The sequence below is a fragment of the Anarrhichthys ocellatus genome, unplaced genomic scaffold (genome assembly GCF_004355925.1).
Source record: "Anarrhichthys ocellatus isolate YVR2014 unplaced genomic scaffold, GSC_Weel_1.0 scaffold50, whole genome shotgun sequence".
Taxonomy (NCBI): domain Eukaryota; kingdom Metazoa; phylum Chordata; class Actinopteri; order Perciformes; family Anarhichadidae; genus Anarrhichthys; species Anarrhichthys ocellatus.
Genome location: NW_022280080.1, coordinates 2,641,674 through 2,665,042, shown reverse-complemented (window position 1 = coordinate 2,665,042; position 23,369 = coordinate 2,641,674). Strand labels below are relative to the sequence as shown.

At 41.6% G+C, this 23,369-nt stretch overlaps 1 protein-coding gene across 2 annotated transcripts in view; it reads left to right on the top strand.

Moving 5' to 3' along the window:
- Positions 1 to 23,369, top strand: part of LOC116395821 (inactive dipeptidyl peptidase 10-like) — a 134,179-nt gene that overhangs the window by 75,428 nt on the left and 35,382 nt on the right. For both annotated transcript variants that reach the window (XM_031869969.1, XM_031869968.1), the window contains exons 2-5: positions 4,639 to 4,750; positions 5,127 to 5,222; positions 12,821 to 12,915; positions 13,336 to 13,410. In XM_031869969.1, coding sequence (XP_031725829.1) covers positions 4,639 to 4,750; positions 5,127 to 5,222; positions 12,821 to 12,915; positions 13,336 to 13,410 — 378 coding nt within the window. The remainder of the gene's footprint in view (positions 1 to 4,638; positions 4,751 to 5,126; positions 5,223 to 12,820; positions 12,916 to 13,335; positions 13,411 to 23,369) is intronic.

The following is a 23,369-nucleotide window of genomic DNA, read 5'->3' as shown; positions in this document are numbered from 1 at the left end:
TGTAACAATCGGAAACTGACACGCTTCCCCTGACATGTTCATAACTGACCCCAGAGGGGTGCGTAGAGCGTCATAGTTTGACACGTAGGGCCACTGACCAAGCATGAATGTGATCAGCGCCGGTGTGCACAATGTTGTAAGTCAACTTAAACTGTTTGAGCTACATATTTCTTCAAGCAAGATTGTTCATTTTAAAGCTCAATGTTTTCACTCGACTGTGCGAAACCCACGCCCTGTACCGTCTTTGAGCTCTTTGTTTTCGGTCTTGCAGTCCACAACTTTACTGTTCGGCTCAGTCTCACTGCTGACAGCTGAAGCCTGCACTGAGACGAAAGCGACGAGCTAGTGGAGCATTTAGCAGCTAAAGAGCAGGAGAAATATGAATTGGTGGAAAGCAAAACAAACCAAAGCAAGTTCAACTCATTGATTTTATTAATTGATTATGTGTCAATTTTGTTTACAGCTTGTTCCAAGTTGTCAAAAATTAATTTATTGAGTTTTGAAATGCTCCTTACAGCAGCCTCTGTCTCAACTGGAAATAACGTGGGTGGGACAGTTTCATTTTATTCACTAACGATTGGTCAAGTCAGTAGAAGTTATGTCATTACAAATACATTAATGTCATGATATTTTGTGGTCAAAATGGTGCACTTCTTTAAAAAGAATGCAAGTTTAATGCACTTCTGCATTGTCTTCACAGAACTGGGGGCTGCCCCTGGTGGCAACAGACCCTGGTTCAGTCCAAACCAGCTCTAAGAGAGCTGGATGCCAGATCATCCAGCTCCTCTAGAGTAAGCAATAGAAAATCCCTAAAGCCCCACTCGAGGTAGGCTGACATTAGACAGGTGTGTTTTGTTGACATTGGCTTTACTTCCTCATCGTTTGACGTCCTGCAGACTCTGATGCTCTGTGTAAAATCAATGGCAGTAATTGCAAAATTCGCAATTTTTGTAATTTAAATAAAGTATTTCCATTATCTAGAGTATAACCCCAAATAGGTTATTAATAATAATACAGCGCTTTAAAAATAATACAGCGCTTTAAAAAGGTACTCAAAGACACTTTACATGGTAAAAGCAGAAACAATGGAAGTAATTATAATATAAACAAAATAGATGGCATAATAGTAAAAAAAACATACATAACTAACTTCACAGGTTAAAAGCAGATTTTAATAGATGAGTTTTAAGTCTGAGGTATTTGGGGAGGGAGTTCTAGAGGGAGGGGGCAGCAATGGAGAAGGCCCTCTCCCCCCAGGTCCGAAGCTTGGACAGAGTAGGGGGGTAAGGAGGTTGGCATCGGCGGATCTGAGGTTGCGGTTGGGAGCGCGTCGATGCAGGAGGTCCAAAGGTATGAAGGTGCGAGGTTCTGAAGGGCTTTGTGTGTGATGAGAAGAATTCTGAACTGGATTCTTTATGTATGGAGAGCCAGTGGAGGTTCTGAAGGACTGGGGTGATGTGGTCTCTGGTGCGGGAGTGGGAGAGCAGACGGGCAGCTGAGTTCTGGATGTTTTGTAGTCTGTTGATGATTTTGGTAGGTGACCCGTACAGGATGGTACAGGATGCTGTTGCAGTAGTCCAGTCGAGAGGTGATGAAGGCGTGGATGAGTGTTTCAGCGGCTGAGGAGGAGAGGGAGGGGCGGAGACGGGCGATGTTTTTAGATGAAAGAAGAAATTTTTTGTGATGTGATTGACGTTCAAAGGAGAGGATTTGATCAACAATGATTCCAAGATTACGGACATGTATGGAAGCAGGGACAGTGGTGCCATCAATGCAGAGGGAGAAGTTGTGGTGGGATTTGTTTCGTGATTTGGGGCCGATGATGAGCATTTCAGATTTGTCGAGTTTGAGAAAGTTGGCTTGCATCCAGGTTTTTATATCTGTGAGGCAGTTGGTGATGGTGGAGTGGGTGGTGGGGGTGATGGATTTGGTGGAGATGTAGAGCTGGGTGGGAGGTTAGCACATTTGATAAAGATGATATTATATGGAAAATAGCATACAGCATTATTAACAGACAGTACAGGAAATGTTTTTATTCTTTTTCCATGAAACTCAGTAAACCTGCTACTTGGAACAAACCCAGAGGCTTGTAGAATCGTTGCTGTTCTCACTCTGCAGAACTTGATGAAAGCTTTCACAGTGTGAACGGGACAGAACAACTCTCTGAAGACCAGGCCCATTTCTGGACGCATCTCAAGCTCTTTATCTTCCTGATATCAATTATGCAGCCTTATTTCATTTGCAGTGACAGAGCAGTGTTATAAATAAATCCATCTCGCTTACATAGCCCCAAGCTACCCAAAACCTGTCTGTGTATTTATGGATCTATTTGCTTTCCAAGTCTTTTCATTGGGGGGTGTGATTTGAAGATAAATATCCTGGAGCCTTACCAACTCCAGGATATCCCCCTAGTTCTACTTTACATCTCTAGTCAGCTTTACGCCTAGTCCTTGCAGCTTCTCCATATTAACATTCGGGATCGCTCACAAGAGAAAAGTCATTTTTCACACTGAAGACTTTTCTTCCAGTCCAGATTCAACATCATGTTGTTTGTGTTGTCTTTGTTTTCTCTGTCTCGTTTAGCCTCATTAACTAGGGCAACCCTCAGGAAACATTATTTGCCATTGTGATTTCTTCATCAGATCATTATTTATAGACCTCCAATGATACACTGAGCTGACGGGCTGTTATGCTCCTGATGGTGTACATTTCCACGTGCTGTAATCCAGTGAGTATTGTCAGCCCCGGCTGGGAAAATGTGCCATGAACGCTCCTATATAAAAAAAAAAAGAAATTTAAATTGCCACTAAAGAAAACCATTAATTAAGCAGTTCTATCTACAATATGAACACATTCTGAATATCCAGCTCCTACACAAATAAAAAACAAATCAACTCAGTTCGATTCAATTTAATTAGATCCAAGTCTGTTCAAGTTACTCAAAGATAACGTGCGACCACTTTAATGAGCAAATAGTCTGTTAACACTCCGACGGCCCGCCCACGGGCTTTTGGAGTGTTAACTGTACATCTGTGTCATGTACACAACTGCTATGTATAGGTAGGTACTGATGCGACGTATCTTTGGAAAGCTAATATTCTTGTGATTGGATTTATGTAAACCATTTCAAGATACAATCACAACAGCAGGTACAATCAACACCTCTGTCAGACCACCAACCCACAAACAAACAATTACTAAATCAAGGCAACTCACCGATAAAGCTTCATAGTATTCCACCCCTCGATAATATTCCAATAAAAAACGGTCTTGTTGGCAAAGGTCCAGACGATCCAATCCAGGAAAATATTTAGTCCAAAACACATTATTACGTCCATAAATACCCACGGACTGCTGTTGTATCATTTCAAATATGCCTAATTATTTATGTATTTTTTGACGTAACTTAACGTGTATCTTAACGTTCACATGTAAATATTGTCGGTCTCAAAATGGCGGCTGCACTCTGACCTTTCGATTGACACCTCATTTGACCCAATAGGAGCTTCCATGTCCTGTCCACAGCCTACAATAGCCAACGACAGTCCGCGTTGAAGGAAAGTGCCTGCCCCTCTTCTTTCGTGTAAAGCTTGAGCCAATTGCAACCGATCGTTCTGACTGACGCTTCGTATAGCCAATGACATTTCGAAAATAACGATATACAGCTTTAGGGGTTAGATTTAGAGGCAGAACCTGGAAGTCACTGTGTAACCGCGAGTCTGCTGTCTGCTTTAATGTGTGAAATGCAAAGTGTGGCTTTTGAGAGTTTTGGAGACTTTAGGAATGTTAATAATAATGAAATAACTTATAGATTACTGTATATCGACATTAATAAGCTTTGAGAGACCAAGGAGCAGTAAATATGTGTATTGATCCCTGAAGCTATCCTTGCAGCTGCTAATTTGTGACAACCAACTTAACAACCGAGTTCACAGGGTGTCGAAAAGAGAACCTTGGGGGTCCTTTTCATTTTCCATGCAGCACTTTGCTTACGTCCTCATCATGTTCAACAATACCAGGCTGAATATTTTGACAATAGAAGGTAGAAGAGAAAGACCTTTAAGTGTTTAAACCACTGGCATTGAATGCTTTTATTTAGAGAGCAGTGGATTACATAGAGGAACTATTGTTGAAGTAAAAACTATTCAAAGGATTGACGTAACGTTTCTTCAGTTGCTGCTCAGTTTTCACAGTGTGATGCCATCAAACAATAATCACCTCACAACCTGAATAGTATGAAGTACCAATATGTTGTTTTTCTTTTGATATAGCTATAGGTCGACTTGAATATTTTGGTACTTATACTTCACATACTTGTGTATAAGCCCTTCTTTCCATAGGATCTCCTTTTGTTCAGAGTATCAGAACTGTGAGTTTAGGGACGCCGGGGACAAACACTCTTTTGCTTTAGCAGTGGGTGCTTTTAGTCTTACGTACTTTATCGATGCCCAAAGGTTGAAGTTGTGCCCTTTGTGTCCCCTCGGATTCATGCACAGGCTCAGTCAACCAATGCACCGATTGGTGTAATGTGTCTTGACCAAGGACACGTCAGCAGGTTGCAGTAGGTTACTGGGGGAATCCATTTCCTTTGTGTTGCTATTTACATGATTGATACGATTTGTCTCTCTTGCTGTGTAGGACATAGGACCTATTGGACCAGACAGAAACTGGAAGGGCATCGGCATCTCCCTGCTGGTTATTGTGGCAGTGCTCTCTCTCATTGGTCTGTCCATCGTTCTGCTGTCTAAAGGTGAGGCTCCCTACGGATCCGATAGACTGTCAGGGTCACGGAGGATCGTATTTAAGCAGTGCTTCAACTTGATATTCCAGTCATTTATGAGACATGAACCTTTGTCCAGAGGCAGTAGAGCCACTTATATTGTGTAATACTACCTTATCGTTCACCCGTTTGTTCATTACATTACAGTTTCCTTTTGTGTGTTTGTTTGTGAAACAGTTGATTTGATTCATCCTGGGATTTGTCCTAAACCTTTCATAGCTTTATTTTAAGACTTCAAATGAAAAGAAAACACATTCAAATACATTTTATTATTTTTTGTTGTTATATGATTGTTGAATAATTATTGACAGTAAAGGAAATGTGATTTTTTCTTTTCCTTCTGTAGAAGATGGTGGGAAACCCTTCGGTTCACAGTTGACACTGGATGACCTCTTTCAAAGAAACTTCCAGATACATGATCCTGATGCAGAGTGGATCAGTGGTAAGTCTGTCACAAAGCTGAATTTGAATGGCCGCAGACACTGCAAATAATTCTGACGTTATATGAAAAGTTTTCATATGTGGCTTATTACATGACAACTGGGTTGTTAAGGTTTGGTCATAGGTAGAAGGTATTTAATTCTTTACTGTATACTACAATAATTGAATGTGGTGGTCACTGTGTTTTCTCTCTCATCTGTCTCTCCGAGTTGAGGCATGAGACAAAGCAAAAATGCGCAAGGTGCATGTGCACAAATCAATGTCAGCGGTTTTGCTACTTCATGCTACCCAAACAAACAAAAAGTCACTTTCAAAGCCTACGATGCAGATTACAAATGTGTAAGCCTTTTCACTCGACGACAAAAACTCACTAAACTAGCAGCCGAAGAGGAGAATAAAACAGCCATAATACCGTTGCTGTTTTGAGATCAAAAGTTGTGTTGGAGGACCTATCAATGCTGCTAATGGCTCTCTATTCATTTGCATGGCGTGGAGGAACATTTGCACACTGCAATCCTCCAGCATCCAAAAACCTGTCCTCAGCTTTGCATGTAAAAATACAGTTTATGTCTCCATCTGGGTCATGTTGAACTTTTGATTGAGAGACAGGTGCCTTTTTCGTCAGCGAATCAAGCGCTACATTTAGGTACAGCAACAGAGTCCCGGGAATATGTTTGGAGTGTTGTACAAACTCTGACAAACCCTAATCCCAGAGACCAGGTTTCACATCCTGAGGTCTGTCTGTTAGTCTTAGGCAACAACACTTTAGCTAAGGTTAGGGAAAGATCACGGTTTGGATCAAATGTTATCACGTCTTGTCTAATGCTCGAGGTCACTGCAGACTGTTTCAGTGTTGAATAGAGACCACATTGTTTCTCTGACCTTAACCAAGTGCTGCGATTGCGAGATCCAATATTTTGGAAGAAAACAAATGAAACGCGCTGCCTCTTAAGCTCCACGCCCCCAAATTTGGGGGCTCTCGGGCTCAGCACCCCTGAAAATATTGTTCGGAAAATAGCCTTATTCTTCGGTAATAGTGTGGATTGGTGCAGTTTTATTTCCAGATTAAACAGCAACGTATGGGCAACACTATCATATAAATCACTTTTTACACACTCCAAACACAACTATAGACTACTAATATAAGCAACTAGAACATGTGGCATGAACTCACGAAATTCTGGGCAGAAATCACCGTTATGTGTACTACAAATCAATATTTGCACCCGGAAGCTAGGGGCTACCAAGCTAAGCAATGCATTTTTTAGCAATAGCATTCAGTACAAAGCTGTGAGTGGACAATGGTACCATGGCACTGCCCTTCGCCAAAAAAAATCGTTGGATTCTGCTCACGTTTTATGAAAAATTAGTAAAATAACTTCGAAGATTATCCGGTTCAAAGCTACCATCATTGTTGGCAACTGCATCCTGTTTACTGCCGAGCTATTTCCAGTATAAGAGCGGTCAATTCATGATGGGCGAGTGGTCAGACTTCCGGCGAATGGAAATTTACGCTCGGGGAGACGTGGCACTTCTTGCAACTTTACTCTCTCAAAAATCTGTCAATCAACACCCGCTTCGGCACCCGCCTTCCTGAGACTCTGACGCTTCGAAGGCGGGCTCATTGACTGAAATCGACCGATGATAGGCTGAGCTACAGCCCCATACACACAGATCAACTGAGAAAATCCTTTGGATGACAGCCAGAAACATGCTCTGAGAGGACCCTTGCTGTCAAAATGATTACTAACAGCTGTATTTGGATGTATTGAATAATATGAGTGATTAAAAAAAGTGAAATATATAGTTATATAGTATATAAAAGTACAATGTAAGAGCTGCAACAGCTGGTTCGAAAATGATGACCTCTCTGTACTAAAGCCTCTTATTCTTCACTTTCTCCCAGCCAACCTTTATTCAGCAACTACTGATCGGTTGTGCTATGATTTGGGAGAGTTTTAGGCAGCCAGCTGCATTATTTCAAAAACCTAATATCAATAAAAGTGCTTTTTTTTCAGGCGAACCTGATTATTTTCAATTTGAGCTGTGTAATATCTTCATGCACTATATTAACCAGCAACATATACACAATATTTACCCATCTGAATAAATCTCACAAGTGTTATCTGATTATAGCATCAAAAATTATTAAAATAGACCTTGTAGTCTTGCTGGAAGGTGAACATTCGGCCCAGTCTGAGGTCCAGAGCACTCTGGAAGAGGTTTTCTTCCAGGATATCTCTGTACTTGGCCGCATTCATCTTTCCTTCAATCGCAACCAGTCGTCCTGTCCCTGCAGCTGAAAAACACCCCCATAGCATGATGCTGCCACCACCACCATGTTTCACTGTTGGGATTGTATTGGGCAGGTGATGAGCAGTGCCTGGTTTTCTCCACACATACCGTTTAGAATTAACGCCAAAAAGTTCAATCTTGGTCTCATCAGACCAGAGAATCTTATTTCTCATAGTCTGGGAGTCCTTCATGTGTTTTTTGGCAAACTCTATGCGGGCTTTCATATGTCTTGCACTGATGAGAGGCTTCCGTCGGGCCACTCTGCCATAAAGCCCCGACTGGTGGAGGGCTGCAGTGATAGTTGACTTTGTGGAACTTTCTCCCATCTCCCTACTGCATCTCTGGAGCTCAGCCACAGTGATCTTTGGGTTCTTCTTTACCTCTCACCAAGGCTCTTCTTCCACGATTGCTCAGTTTGGCTGGACGGCCAGGTCTAGGAAGAGTTCTGGTCGTCCCAAACGTCTTCCATTTAAGGATTATGGAGGCCACTGTGCTCTTAGGAACCTTGAGTGCTGCAGAAATTCTTTTGTAACCTTGGCCAGATCTGTGCCTTGCCACAATTCTGTCTCTGAGCTCCTTGGGCAGTTCCTTCGACCTCATGATTCTCATTTGCTCTGACATGCACTGTGAGCTGTAAGGTCTTATATAGACAGGTGTGTGCCTTTCCTAATCAAGTCCAATCAGTTTAATTAAACACAGCTGGACTCCAATGAAGGAGTAGAACCATCTCAAGGAGGATCAGAAGAAATGGACAGCATGTGAGTTAAATATGAGTGTCACAGCAAAGGGTCTGAATACCTATGACCATGTGATATTTCAGTTTTTCTTTTTTAATAAATTTGCAAACATTTCTACATTTCTGTTTTTTTCTGTCAAGATGGGGTGCTGAGTGTACATTAATGAGAAATAAAATGAACTTTTTTGATTTTAGCAAATGGCTGCAATGAAACAAAGAGTGAAAAATTGAAAGGGGTCTGAATACTTTCCGTACCCACTGTAGCTTTGCTGTTCTTTTTTTTCGGGATTCTTCGTTCATTGTGGAGGCTAGTGAGAGAGTTTTATTTAAGAATTCAAGGTAACAGGTGGCGTACCCCTTCAAAGGAAGGGTTGGTTATCTTCTTCAAAAACATTTGGTGTATTTTTGTTGAAAAATGACATCCTGACAGCAATCAATGAATCAAATGTTTTGACAAAAAAAGAAAAAATTGGTATATGTGGCTGTTGCAGGAGTGTATACGTCTGGTCAATCATTTTATGTGCTGATACAGCATTCATAGCTGATAACATCGTCCCAACCGAAGCAGAACGCACCCTCCAGTCGGTGCTGAGAGATTCTTGGCCTCCAAAACTCACAGCAGTCAGTTTTTGAAGCCAACTGATATTTATTTGACAGCGTACCTATGGAGGACAGTGATGTTAGGGAATGACTGGCACTATCAGCTACAAGAATCACAGAAACGTAGGCCACAGCTACTCTTAAACATTACATGTCAATAGAGACTCGCAAGAAAAATAGTCCATGTTGGATAAACTCCAAAAACACTGGATCTTACAAGTCCCATGATGCAACTTGGTAGCGTCTTTTTGTTAGCTTCTCCTTGTCAGGTAAATGCCCATTTCTTTCAAACTTGATGGCCCCAGTGTGTAACAAAGGCTTTCCCTTTAAGATGTGTTGTCATCAAACCCAAACTGAGACGACATCATTAGAGGTTATGGCCCTGCAGAGCCACAGCAGACATTTCACATGCTGAGTAATGTTCTCTTTGGTAAATAATATGATCCTCATGGGTAAAATATTCATGTCCAACATGAAGGTGAAATGCCCATTTCTTAAATGCCTTTTAACCTTAAAATTCCTGATACGTCCTGAATCAACAATGTCAATTCAACAATGAAAACCAAGTCTGGTGCTTTTACTGTTACTATCGAGGCAGCAACGTCCGGTTTTGAATAGTGAAGCCAATATTGAAGTGCCTTGAACTTGCATTTTTTTCTAATGTCCATCAGGGGACGCCTCCTCTGGTTGGAAAATGAAGTGAGATTATATAGAAGTCTATGAGAAAATGACCCTACTTCTCTCTTGATTTATTACCTCAGTAAACATTGTAAACATGAGTTTATGGTCTCAATCTCTAGTTTCAAGTCTTCTTCAATACAGCATGATGTTCATTTAGTAAATTATGGTCTATTTAGAGTCAAACAGATCATAAAGCAGAGTATGCCTTAGGGCGGGCTTACTGTGATTGACAGGTCGCTGCCATGGCGTTGTCCGGTCTGGGAGTTGTCCTTTAACCTTTTCACAGTGTGTTTTCCGTTCATAAAAGTTCATTGTAACATTTTTGTCACATTTTTTGTTATTTCTGGTTGCTAAAAAAGAAATGACGATGGCCAAAAAGCTAGATGGCCAAGCCAAAATGCTGACTTGAGGCTTCAAAGCAGTAGTCTAAAACTATTTTCTTCATACCACCCGCCATCAGTTGGGTAAGAGCACCACCAGTGCTATAACGGGCGATCTTCCTTTCATTCTTGGCGTTACAAAACAGGGGCGAGTCATCTGATAACTGGGACACTTTTAATCACAGCTGAGATTGCGTGTCACCTTTATCCTCGGAGGCTTTATAGATGGAACTGTTGTCAACTCAGGAGGACAGTAGCCCCATTTTCCAATTACATTTGCTGTGAGATGTTTTATACAACCATCGATTTGATACATGAACTGCATACAAGATGCAGAGAGGACTGGGGTTTGTTTCACTGCAGGTACAGTTTCTAAATGACAAGAACCCTTTTGAAGATCCCCTTCCTTTTTGAAAACAAGCAATCCATCTGTGTATCGTATTCATTTTCCTGTCATTATACTCTCAAGTGTTTTGAGTGTTGGCTAGTCCATAGCCCTCTTGTCTGAGATTGATGCCTCAGAGCTTATTCATTGACATTTACATGAGATAGGGACCCTGAAATGATTCAGACCTGTCAAATGCATTAATGGAATTCTGGCCTCTGTAGGGTTGGTTAGGGATTACACTGGAGTTATTGCAGGCAGTTCTGTCATTGTTTCCACTGTTGGAACTTGAAGTGTAATCTCACTGAGCCCAGCTGTCTGAGACAGATCCTCCTAAATGAGTCTGTATTATTGTTGTTTTCTTCTCTCTTGTCTAACACTCTTCTCTCAGGGGCATCACTGGCATCTATCACTCTAATCATTTTCTTGTGTGTTGTTTTCAGAGTCATTTGGACCTTTTGAATCCCTCCCAAGTATATTAGATGTAGGCTGTTGATATGATCAACAAAGGAATTCCATTTTGTCCACTTGAGTCCCACCGTTTTCCTATGAAGGGACCAATGATTCCCAATGTCCCAAAGTACGATGCACATTTCGGTATTATAGCGCAAGATTTTTGTGCAACAACTCGGTGTCAGTGCAGAAAGTAGTACTCTCATGTACGTAATAGAAGTTGGTGGAGGGGTGGAGAAGCAGATTTTGCATTATCACACTAATAAACTATTTCGCTATTCTTAACTGCTAAGTCTTTTTCCCTTATCCATAATTTGCCATGACAACAATCTTTACCATCCCAGACTCAACCATACCATAGTTGCCATGCAGAAATAATACAGAATATATTATGAAAAGATTTACAGAACTAGGCTAGTCTACAGCCATGCCGGCGGTTCCATGAGGCGGATTTTAGGTAAAACAGTGCTTTGAGCTAAATGCTAGTCTCAGTATGCTAACAATACCAACATTAACGTATTGATGTTTAGCAGTGTGTTAGTGTGTTAACATTTGACCCGATGAGGGCGCTCAATGTAAAGTCAAGGGATGAAGAAAGGGATTACCCTCTATCCTGAGGGAGACCTGAATGTGTGCACCAGATGTCAATCCATCCAATATCTGTTGAGTCACTTACAAATACAAATGTCAACGTGCTGGAGGTGCCAAGGGAAGTCAGGGGGTCGTCAAAGTCACAGAGGATCATCATCTAGCCACCATGAATGTACAACATGCTGTGAAACATTGTTAACCCTCTGAACAACAAAACCTGCCGGCGGAATGGAAAAGCATGTTTTTTTTTAAACCATCACCAAAACTACTCCTTTATAATAGCCAGAAGCTGCAGACATTATTATCGTCAGATTTTGATTTTTCCGACGGTCCTTAAACACACCATGTGTGATGTACTTTCCACCAGAAAACCCAACCAAAACTACGCTTTAAATTGTGATAATTAATTAAAAACATTTTATTCTACATATCTTATTTAAAATCACACCAAATAAACCTTTTGCTTTAACCAGATGCTGTAAAAAACATTAAATTCGGAGCTCCTCAGCACGCGACTAGTACGCCATGATTGACTCAACTGAGACTAACAGTTACGTGACAAAAATTTGTTGTGACAAAAGAGCAAACAACGACCCGAAACTGCTTTAGGGTTCAGAGGGTTTATAACCATTGAATTATGATGTCATTTAACACAATCCACAGTTTTGGAGAAACATCTTAAAGCGTTGTCTGGTGATGGGGCCGCATGAAGCCAGGGCTAAAACTGGCAAGTGTGCAGTGTTTGGAGGTTAAATTTCTCATTTGAATTTGAGCTCTGCTCACTGCTGAACTTTCAAACCACAATCAGCCTAAAGCATGCTCTAAAAATCTATACTTAAGTAAACATGCGATGCATTGAATTGACTCAAAACATGAGCTGTTAAGTTGAAACACATCATTGTTAATTATTTGGTTTCACATAGAGGTCCAGACGCTAGCAATGGATGGGGCTTTTAGATTTTATGCAAATCACATCAAGTGGCCTCGTAAATAATGCAAACTTTTGAGCACCGCATGACAGCAAATCCATGTGGCTAAGGTTGCCATAGCAACACATGTACTGTTGTGCATCGCTTAAAGTTAATGGAGGTGAATGCGGCAAGACTGCTTATCGTTTGTGGAGACGGCCTCACTGTGACCTCTCTTGTCAAGAAATCTCCGCTTTTCCGGCAAACTGAATTATTTCAAAAGAGAAGGGCCATTTATTAATTCCAACATGCCTCGACATCCAAACAAGATGACATTCCCCTCATGTACTCTGGGATTTGAAATCAGCTTTAACTTTTCTCTGAGTTTTCTAACAAAACAATCATCACATAATAATAATATCTCACATTTAGGATTCGTCAACCACAAATCAATTGTTTCTTAGTTCAGGGCCGTTCTGTCACAAACATAGCTGATGTAAATACGCAAACAATTTAGAAACATTGAAAGAAGGCAATACAATTTCAGCATGGCTGTTTTTTTCCTCTCAGATGAGGAGGTCATCTTTCGGAGCTGGGATGGAGACATTATGAAAGTCAGCACGAACAGCAACGAGACAGAGCTCCTGCTGAAAAACACAACATTTGTAAGTGTTGACTCTGTCTTTGTTTCTTAAAAGGTGAGAAATGTTTCCAGTGCATTTACAATGTTTCTCTCATTCCCACTGGGGTTCATGAAGCATAGAGTAAAAACCAACATCAACAATAGGACACCAGGTTTAAAAAAAACAATTTAAAGAATATTACATGACAATTATCTGACTTTTTTTTATCGTATAAAAAGTTGTATTTTCTGCTTTCTACTCTGAGCATCATGTCTCATAGTTACTATGGCAGGTATTGACCCTGCTAAGGTCAACTCACCTTTCACTGAAACGTTTTACACTCATCTCAGTTTGTGAGAGGGATTTTTGGGTTGCATTGATGGTCATTTTGTGTGTATCTTGTTGTAAGTTTTAACGTAGTTTATTATAAGAAGTCTCATCCATCTCTTATTCATCACACAGGCAACTTTTAAGGCGTCAAAGTTTGCAGTTTCTCCAGATCTGAACTATGTTCTTCTGGGATATGATGTCAAGCAGGTAAGAACCTCTTAATATTCTGCTTGCATGTATTCTGGCACTGGTGTTTGGCTTGGGGCTATGCTGGAGGTTTACAGTTCCTGAAGTGAAATGGACATGTGGGAACATGCACAGAAGTTGTTGAATTAGAGTGCACAAAAAGTAACAAAATACTTGTCATAAGATATCATTCGAACCAGTTGGCTCATTACAGTCTTTTCTCAAGCAGCGTTCGTAGCGGCCTACGAAAAATGTGCTCTGTAATTTTGCAGATATCCGACGAAAACTATGTGTATGTAATCCGCCTAATCATGAACCAGGGAAGTATAAAGACTTGAAAAACCCACGCTCGTGGGAGGAGAGGTGGACGGGGGGTGGACAAAAAACAGTGCGTCCCATGAGACGGCTGTCCCAGTATGAAACAGGAAGTCAATGTTGATTCAACTTCTGTGCTCAATAGAGCCACTTCTGTTGTTACTTTGACCCACACCTCAAGTTTTTCCTGAACCCAATTACAAGGGGTTTTATGAAGTACAATTGCTCTGGTGTATTTGTGGTGTTTTACTAATGTCACGACCCGGCTCAAAAGGCCGTAACATGAGGGAGACAAGACGAGTATAAAGTAATAGACAGATATTTATTTAAAGTACCACTAACTAAACTAAACTAAACAAATAAAACAAAGCAGCAGCCGTGTCCTCCAAACAGGAGGCAGGGAGGAGAGGCGCACCCAGCCAATGAGGGGCCGCCTTTATAGCTGGGACCAAACCAGGCTCAGGTGTAAAAAACAGTGGCTGTTTCTTCCAGCTTCTCCTCGCAGAAACTTTTTCTCCCCCTGCTGTCACACACAGCTGCACTCCCATGCTGCTCAACTCTTAAACTAGCCCCTCAAGCCTAGCCAAGTCTCGTGGGTGAGGTTCAGCTGGCTTATGAGACAAGCTGGCAACAGAAACAAAATAACTGCATCACTGCATCAGAGTGTCTTGGATGGGGTTGGCGGCCACTCTTGGCTCCCAGCAGGTAAGGCCAAGTGCCCACTAGACAACAGACATTCAATTTAGTCATCCCAGATTTACTATCAGAATCTGTGCATTGGCAGGGTCATTACTAGGGCTGGTTATTGGTAGACTATAGCGATAATAACCCAGTACCAAGTTATATCGAGACTTCTCCAGTCAAGGGATACCTGCAATAGATCATTTTAGTGCCCTGATCTAGAAAAACGTGCTAATTAAATTGTTTTGCTCGCAGCCAATTACCACAAGGGTTCTTCCATTTAATGCAACGTGCGATTGGCCCACAACAGCCCATACAGCCGGGATGGCCTGTCTTCACACAGCTCTGAACCATAGACTTTATATAACAAGTGGACATAGTCATCGTGACATCACCCATTGGTTTGTGGACTGCCTTTATGAAGCCTTGAGTTCGGCCTTTTGGCCGTCGCCATTGTCGATTATGGTCGTTACCATCTTGACTTTTTGTAGCCAATGGAAGTTTCCATATTTGGAATGCGGAGGAGTGACGTAGACACGCCGTTTACGGCGCTGGTAGCAGTAGTGACCTGTCAATCACAGTAAGCCTGCAAATCTCTCGCCCGAATTGAAAAATTTAAACTTGTTTGAATACCGCCGATTTTGTGTTTACTTGCGTCTGTTCGCGTCTTTGCAACAACTTTGTATGTAATCTAGTCGCACAAAAGATTTGCATCATGTTTTGTGTGAACACACTGCTCTTATTTTTTTGGTTTGCAAAGGGGATAAAAATGACACCAACCTTCAAAACCCCTGAGAAGCAGAGTAGCCCCATGCATCCCACTTTGATGTATGGATAAATCCCAAACTTAAGATTTGAATTGTTGAATACATTTATTATAAGTCGCTTTGGATAAAAGCGTCTGCTAAATGACTGTAATGTAATATAATGTAAAGAGGACTGCTGCCAATCACGATTTAGCAACTGAGTTATGGTTGCTAAACCGTGATTGGACGAACGCAGTTCAGAGAAGAGAATAAGGCAACAGATTTCCTGCTACATTTCTTTTACTGACCTTTAGAATACAGTACAAATCATTGTTGATTCAGCAGACTTGTTTTCCCATTCTTATCAGCCATAACAAGTTTGATACGTCCCTCAGTGATAAAAAAAAGTAAACCAATTAAAGTTAATGTATACCCTTTATTGGGATTCATTGGTTGGCAAAAAATAAATAAATCCCACCTCAATGGTGGCGTCATTGAGGATCAGCACTCTGAGCCCCCATCAGTCCCAGCATGTCTTCCTCTAAAATGGCAATACCACAAAACAAACACTGAGCTGTGTGGCCCAGCCACTGCAGGTTTGTTTCACCATTTAACATGATGTTTACAGAGTGTAGACGATGGGATGGAGGATTGTTTGTGCGTGTTGAAGGAATGCGCTCAGACACGATAATCAGGCCGATCAGCTCTGTATAGGCTGGTGCTCAACTGCTGATCCACAGCACTTTTCATTTCACTATTTCAGCATTTTCTATTGTTAGCAGATTCTGGTACAGAGGTGGAATAGTTTTTTTTATCTGTTACTCAGGCAGATATAATTCAAATGACTGCAATGAATAATATGAGGCAGCATTTTGAAGAGAGGGAGCCAATTTCAAAATTTTTAATGTACAATACAAGCTCCTATCTAACTGTAATGGAAGGAGTCTCGTTCCATATGTCTGTCCTTTGATTTTCTCAACACCCGTTTATTCGGTCAACTTCACACTTGGCAGATTAATTGCTCAGGACCCAAGGAAGTGCATAGTAGAGTGCGAGGATATATTTAAAGACCACAAAAGCCCACACAAGACGGATGAGAGAGGAGGTGGATGGGTCCAACATCCAGCAATCTTTCAGTCAGGAGACTGGTGTTTGATCCCCATGTGAAACGAGAAGCCATGTTGATTTATTTGTCATGTAAATTTTGTTCTTTAGTAACAGCACTTCTGCAGGTATTCAAACAGTTTGATTGAGTTTTGTTGCCTAAACCTAACTAAGATGTGGAAATTGAAACGTGTTGCTGGACTGCTGGGATGCAACAATGGTCAACCCGGTATTGTGCCAAAGCTTGTAATAGACCCCCCCAGTCCAGGCTTTGGCTGTACTGGGTTGGATGACGGGTGTGCTCAGGACCCAAGGGAGCGCAGTGTCGGGTGTGGAGATGTTTAGCAGCAACACCAGAGGCCAAGCAATCGGCCTGTTCCCAGCTGGCCCTGCACAGGTAGCAAATGATTACAATAATAACAGTAGTATTAAAAGATCATGTTACTCTGCACAAATGATACACCTACCTATAATTTCCAAATTGTGTGCCTCTTGCCTTGTGTGCGTTTTAAAGTTGAACCATTTCACTGAAAGAAAAAACCCTGTACTATCAACACACAGGATGGCCCCTTATACATTTATTCAGAGTAGAGCTTATTTTCATCTGTCTAGATGTCAAATTAAAGGTAGTTTCTGCCATACCTCCAATGTCGTATCATGTTGAGAGGATGGCCCTTACAATCGCACCATAAATTAGTTGTGAGCTCTTAAGCTTCAAATTAAGAAAAGCACAAAACAGCTCTCTTGCAATAAGTGTAAAAGTTATTACTAATCAGTAATCAGCCTACATTTCATGACAATCTGTCTAAAAGTTGTTGAGACATTTCACTCAAAACCACAAAAGTTAACCTGTTGGTGGCACTAAAGGACAATGAATACCTATATACAATGTTGGGATATTTCAGTTTGGACCAAAGTGGTTGACGCACAGATCGACTTTGCCATTGCTAGCCAATTAATACTATGATAAATCAACTTTTGTTGAGTGGAGTGGAGTGGACTGGAGTAGAGAGATATTTTACATCTGGACATCTTCCTCAAATACAATTAGTAAATGTTTCAATCTTTAATCTGTTGAAATGTAAACAACCATCTCCAAGAGGCCATAGAATGCTACTTCGCTGTATTTATAGAGACAGTATTTGGATAGATACTACTTAGCTGCGTCATATATCACATATCTGACATTGAATTAGCTTACTGTTTCCTGGCTGGAAGACAAATTGGAATATTCCAGATACTTATGAAGCAATTATTCATACACATGGCACATTTTGTAATTTACTAATGGGAACAAACTGCTTTGCCTTATAACTACTCATTTATTATGTTGAAAAGTTAACATTTACATAAGCTAATGTGAAAACATTCAAGTACATGTGTTTTTGTTTCTGTGAATGTAACAATGTTTGTCTACAAAGGACAATGGTGGATATTTTACTTCAAGGTACAGTGTAAAAGCATTTCGGGGGATATATTTCAAGAAATATTCTCAGTTACTTGTTCTCCAAACCACGTAGGCATTATTTACCACCAACATATTCTCATTATCAACTCGTCAAATACAGAGGCATGGTCAGTGGCCCTACGCTTTAAACTATGTATGTTTAAACTAAACTACGTACCCCTCCAGTGCCAGTTTTAGACATGTCTGGGACGGCATTTCAAAATATGCTTGTTACTTGCTATCGTTACTATCGTTTTTTCAAAATCAACATCTCTCTTCACAGGAAGTTAGATTTAGGCAACAAAACTACATAACTAAGTAGTTTTAAAAAAAGATTGTGGTTGACGTTAACTTGATTGACTAACATCTCAATGACAAAATAAGTCAACGTTGACTTTTAGTTTCACATGGTACACAAACAGAGGCCTTGGTGAGAGTCCTGTGTTTGTTTGATCAACCTGCCACCCCTCCCACCCCTGCCTAGTGCACTTTGTACTACATCAGTTGCTCTAAATGTCTTATACTGACCTAAGTTGGTTTTGATTGGAGTAAGTCAAAAGTGTGGTGCATCTCATACAGACGCTGAAGGGTGCTTTGGTGCATTGGTATCAAGACACATAGGGGCACTGACCAAGCAGCAGTAGTTGATGAGTTGGGTGTGGGAATGGGTTGTAACTGTGCAGTTACTGTGGTGACTGTAGGAGCCAGGTATGGCCTGTGCCATTTTGTACACCCTTTTTTGTCACTTCCAGTAATTGAGTCACGTGGTGTTGGGGATAGCAATGGGGATATCAGCTGTTCAGTAGTTTAGTTCGATGAATGGAAGGAAGGGGGGGTGAGAGAGGGAGCCTTATTTTTTGGTTGGAACGCAGTTTGAATTGGTTACTGCCGCGCGTCGAAGTGGTGTGTTGTCCTTTCGGCGTGGTTTTGCCGCTGCGTGGGTTTACGTACGTTGTGTGTGGAGCCTTCAAACAGACTGTGGTGTGGTGTGGACTCGGAGTGTTTGACGTTAATATGGCGCCTTCATTCCAGTGTTACAGCTGTTGAGGTTGCTGGCTTTAAATTTAGCTTCTACTGTGAGGGTCATTCCCTTGTTTGTTTGAAATGAGTGCATCAAGTACTGATTCGATGGTTGGCACATCGGAAATAGCGAAACGGACAAGATCTCTAACTGAAAAGGCTCTGGCAAGCAAAATTGAGAGAGTACAGAAGAAACTCTGTCTTCAGGAAAATCTGCCATTTGCTGTTGACCTGCAGCTCCATGTAGCCGCCGACACACAACACATTTAGACAAGATCCGCCTAATGGAACCGCTTACACCAGGGATCCAGTATATCTGGCATAGTCTGGACAACTTATGATTCCTACCACCGTGGCCAATCTCTTCATGAATATGACGTAGGATGAGATGTGAAGATCCTTAGCTATTATTGCAGGATGTTTGGACTCTTCGGGCATGGCTGCCATACCAAGTCGTCCTCCAACTCTCAACACACCATCTTCCAGTATTGGATTGCGTTTATATGTGTGGCTGTTTCTTTTTACACCTTCTCCCATTTTGAGGCAAGAGATCTCTTCTGAGAACCTTCTCCTCTGACAGAATTGGATTATTTGTATTTCAGCTTCTCTGATCTCTCCCAATGAAAGATAACCACAATAGAGCTTGCTCTTGAAATCATGCATCTCCTTGACATGAGCATCTTCCTGTTGAGTTTCATGTGACATAGACTGAGCAAGATGTGCAGTGATCTCCTTCTTCTTCCTGATACTCAAAAGTCGTCGCTCATGGCTACTTCAAAAGTGTGGCAACAAAAGATACATGTGCATTTTTGTTGTGGAATTTTGCAATATTTTCCTTTCAGCTGTTTCCTTTTTTTAGGATATTTACATTGCTTACTGCAGCACTGCGGTTGTATTCCAACATATCATACAAAATAATCACCATTCATCAGTTACTCTTTGTGTCCTATGTGTTCAACTCGTAGAGCTGAGATATGTGATCCAATCCTGCAGGGGAGATAAGGGATTCTGGCCTCTAAGGTGTGGGTCTAAAGATAGAAAGTCTGTCTACACAATCCTGGGAAACTCATTAACATTGCAGTGTGGAGAGCCAGGGTACCACCTATGAAGGAAAGAGGAATTATATAAAAAGATCACAAAGGGATTTGTTGTGATTACAGAGAAACATACTTATGATACTGTTCGTTGCAGCATTAAAATCAGATAAAATGGAACCTCAAGGTGAGTGGGAATGCATAATCAGATGTGATAAGGTGCTGCAGCTCTGCGTGATTATCATAAATATCATTGCACCTACTGTATATATAGTGCGACAAAATTCTGCCTCAGGTTCTGTCGGGTGTCTTGAGGCTTGATGGTGAAGAAGTGTGATCAACAGAATCGCCTCTTCCTCAGATCAACTAATGTAGTGAAACAATGAAAAAAACACTTTGACTTATTTATAGATGGTAAATTGATAGTTAATTCAACTTTATGTTTTTACTGGTAACAAACACTGGAATTATAATTAATAATGTTTACCCAAACATTGTGGTTTAGATAACTAAACCACATTGTGTTCATGGTCGTGCATTTCACTTTTGTTCTGTGAGCTCATGTCGTCCCAGCAGTAAGGCTGTTTCTCAGAAAACATGTATTCAAAAACAAATTAGTAGTATATGAAGATAACATCTAGGAGACAGGCTTGCAGAAATGTGCGAAACCACAGTACATAAAGATTTAAGTCATACAGTACAGACCCAACCAGGACCCGCTGTAGAATGAAGAGAATGACTGCCACTATTGCATCAGGCTACTAAAAACCCACATCTAATTATTGAATAATGAGGTTAACGACAGTCTTGTAAACTCAGCCGGCGGCACCTTGATAATTGAAGAACTTCTTGCATCAGTAGAGTTCTGAATCAACTCTGAATTCTGTATTCTGCACAGTCCCACGCTGACGACATGTACTGTAAATCGAATTAATCATTGATTTATTTGAATGTAATTACGGCTCTCCGGCTCCCTTCTGACTGTACCGATGTCTGTAGAAGATACAGAAAAATGAGTTTACATACAGTACTTATGTATACATTAGAGCAGTGTGGCGATCATATTGCAGTGATTTATGGTAATAATGATAAACAGAAGTACATTCTGTGATAATCCTCTTCATTGATCCTCAAACTAATGCAGATGAATGCATTGATGTGCTGACAAAGGGGATTAGCAGAGTTTGAAATCAACATTGAAATGGAACATTTCTACTTAACAGTTCATTTAATTTGCTTCCGTCTATTATCTTGATACAACTCGTATCAATCCATGAATTCACTCTGCTGAAGTTCCCTCACTTCCTTCTGCCCCTCTATAGGACTAGTGTTCCATGCTGACTGCAGACTGGTAGAAACAAGTGCATATTACAGCAAATGAGGGTGAAAAAGGGGACATTTTGTGATTAAGAAAGAGTTCAGTGTTGGTCACAGGGTTTAACTGCACCCTACAAGCCCTTTTCTTCATACCTCCCCTTGGTTTCTGTTAGTAAAGAGACCGGCAGCTGTTATGCTGCAGAAACCGCACGTGTCATTTATCGCACCACAAACACATTGTTGTCCCCTTGTCTAATACCGGTGAAATTGCTCGTTCTACCTCCACTCTTTCGTGCACGTGTAATTCAATTGGCCGCGGGAACAATCTCGGTGTCGGCGAACTATTCAGGCTTGATAATGAGCTCTCTCTCTCTTTTGAGGTGCCGTCTCCTCCTGAGATGGACGTAGCAGGTGTGTTCATCATCATAGTGACAGACTGAATCTATGGAATCTATGGAGAGTGATGGCCTGCTGCTGCACCACTGTCTCCAGTTGTCTTATGAATTCATCATAATCAAGCAAAGATCTCCGCTGCACTGTACTGCTGCGTCAAAGCTTTCCATACAACTTATTCTGCTTTATTTTTTTCTGCTCAGCAGCCTTCCGTGCAGAATATAAAGAGCACACAAGTCTCCTTTTTTATTAATTTGGAAAAGCATGTTAATGCGGTTGTGGTTTGCAAATAAGCAAAGACCAATATTAATTAAGCATTCAGGAGAGTCGAGAATGAACCACATGCTTTGCCAATTAAAGATGTCACAACACGTCTCAGAACTACCTACAGACCGATCTCATTTTAAAAGCTGCATTGTGTTGTATCTGTGTACTTTGCGAGTCTGAAAAGCACTCTGCAATAAACCTGAGTAGTGTTGATAAGTGACTTCACCAGCAAGGACCATGCCACAACAGTTATAAAATGAGGAGTGTACCACAGAATGTTGAGGATGGATGTCAGGAAGCAGATGATCGTGGAGGGCGAGGGAGTCGTTCATTCAGGCCAGTCCTGATGTATGAAGGCCACGGAGGAAGGGACTCCGTTCAGACCTGGCATCAACGCTGGTAATCTGATCACAAGTGGACAGATCCAAGTAAAGGTGTAAATCAGTGGCGGGCCATGCATTTTACACCTGGGCCTTCACTGCTGTCCTGCAGCTGAAACACAGCTACGGTTATTATTTGTTTCGTGTAAAAATGAAGCCAACACCTATAGATACACTATCTGCCGAGAGTGTGTCTCATCTTTGCTCTGACTGCAGCTGGGACTGCTGCGCGAGGCTGCTGTACTGCAACCCTGTCTCCTAAAAATTACATTCCCCCAAAACTAAAATGCATTCTCAATTACGTTTGACCAAAAAATGTATTTTCTCCCTGATTACGTTTGTGTTTGACTTATTACATTGACTCGGTGTTGTTCCACGCACGGGAACAACACCGAGTTGTCGGCCGAGATACCACCAAAACACCCCGCCTGTCTACAGCAGAAACGCGCTCATCCAGGCCGAGCAACGAGGAACATTACGCGGCTACAATACCTTCACAAAGGCCCGCGTGTAAAATCCGGGAGTAACCGTGACTCTCTTAAGGGTTAGGTTTGGGTGGGGACATGGCTTCCTAGTGGCAGTTATGGTTAGTGTTAGATGGCTACAAATAAATAAAATATACCTCCATAACACCCCGCCGCTCTCGGCTCATACCTCCCCAGCAACGAGGCACATCACCCGGCCACAATACCTGCAGAATGTCCCCCGGGTGAAATCCGGGACTTGGTTTTATGGTTCCGAGTGGCGGGCGCTCACCCGTTGGCGCCGGACGCGAGGTCTCCAGCCACCCCCGCCATGAGGCAACCCATCGTCAGGTCTGTCAGCCCTCGGAACAGGCCGCGGGGCAACAACTCGTGGGTGGCGGGGGTAGAGGCGAGGCAGATCACAGGAAATAATAAAGACTAGAGTATGGGAAAGATATGTTGATGAGAAACGTATTTGTAATACGTCAAACACAAACATAATGAGGGAGAAAATACGTTTATGGTCAAACGTAATTGAGAATGCATTTTAGTTTTGGGGGAACGCAATTTTTAGGAGACAGGACTGTGCTGTGAGAGTACCCGCCTGTGTGTGCTTTTTGGCGGCGGAGGGGCTCACGGCAGCACCCGCTGTTTGTTCACCACCGTGCAGAACGTACGTGCTTTAACGTCAGAGTCAGAACACCAGAAAAGTCTCCAACAACACCAGAAAAAGTCGCTGGATTTGTCGCTAGTAGCTTTTGACAAAAAAAGTCGCCATGAGGGTTTGGAAAGTCGCCAGATTTAGCGAGAAA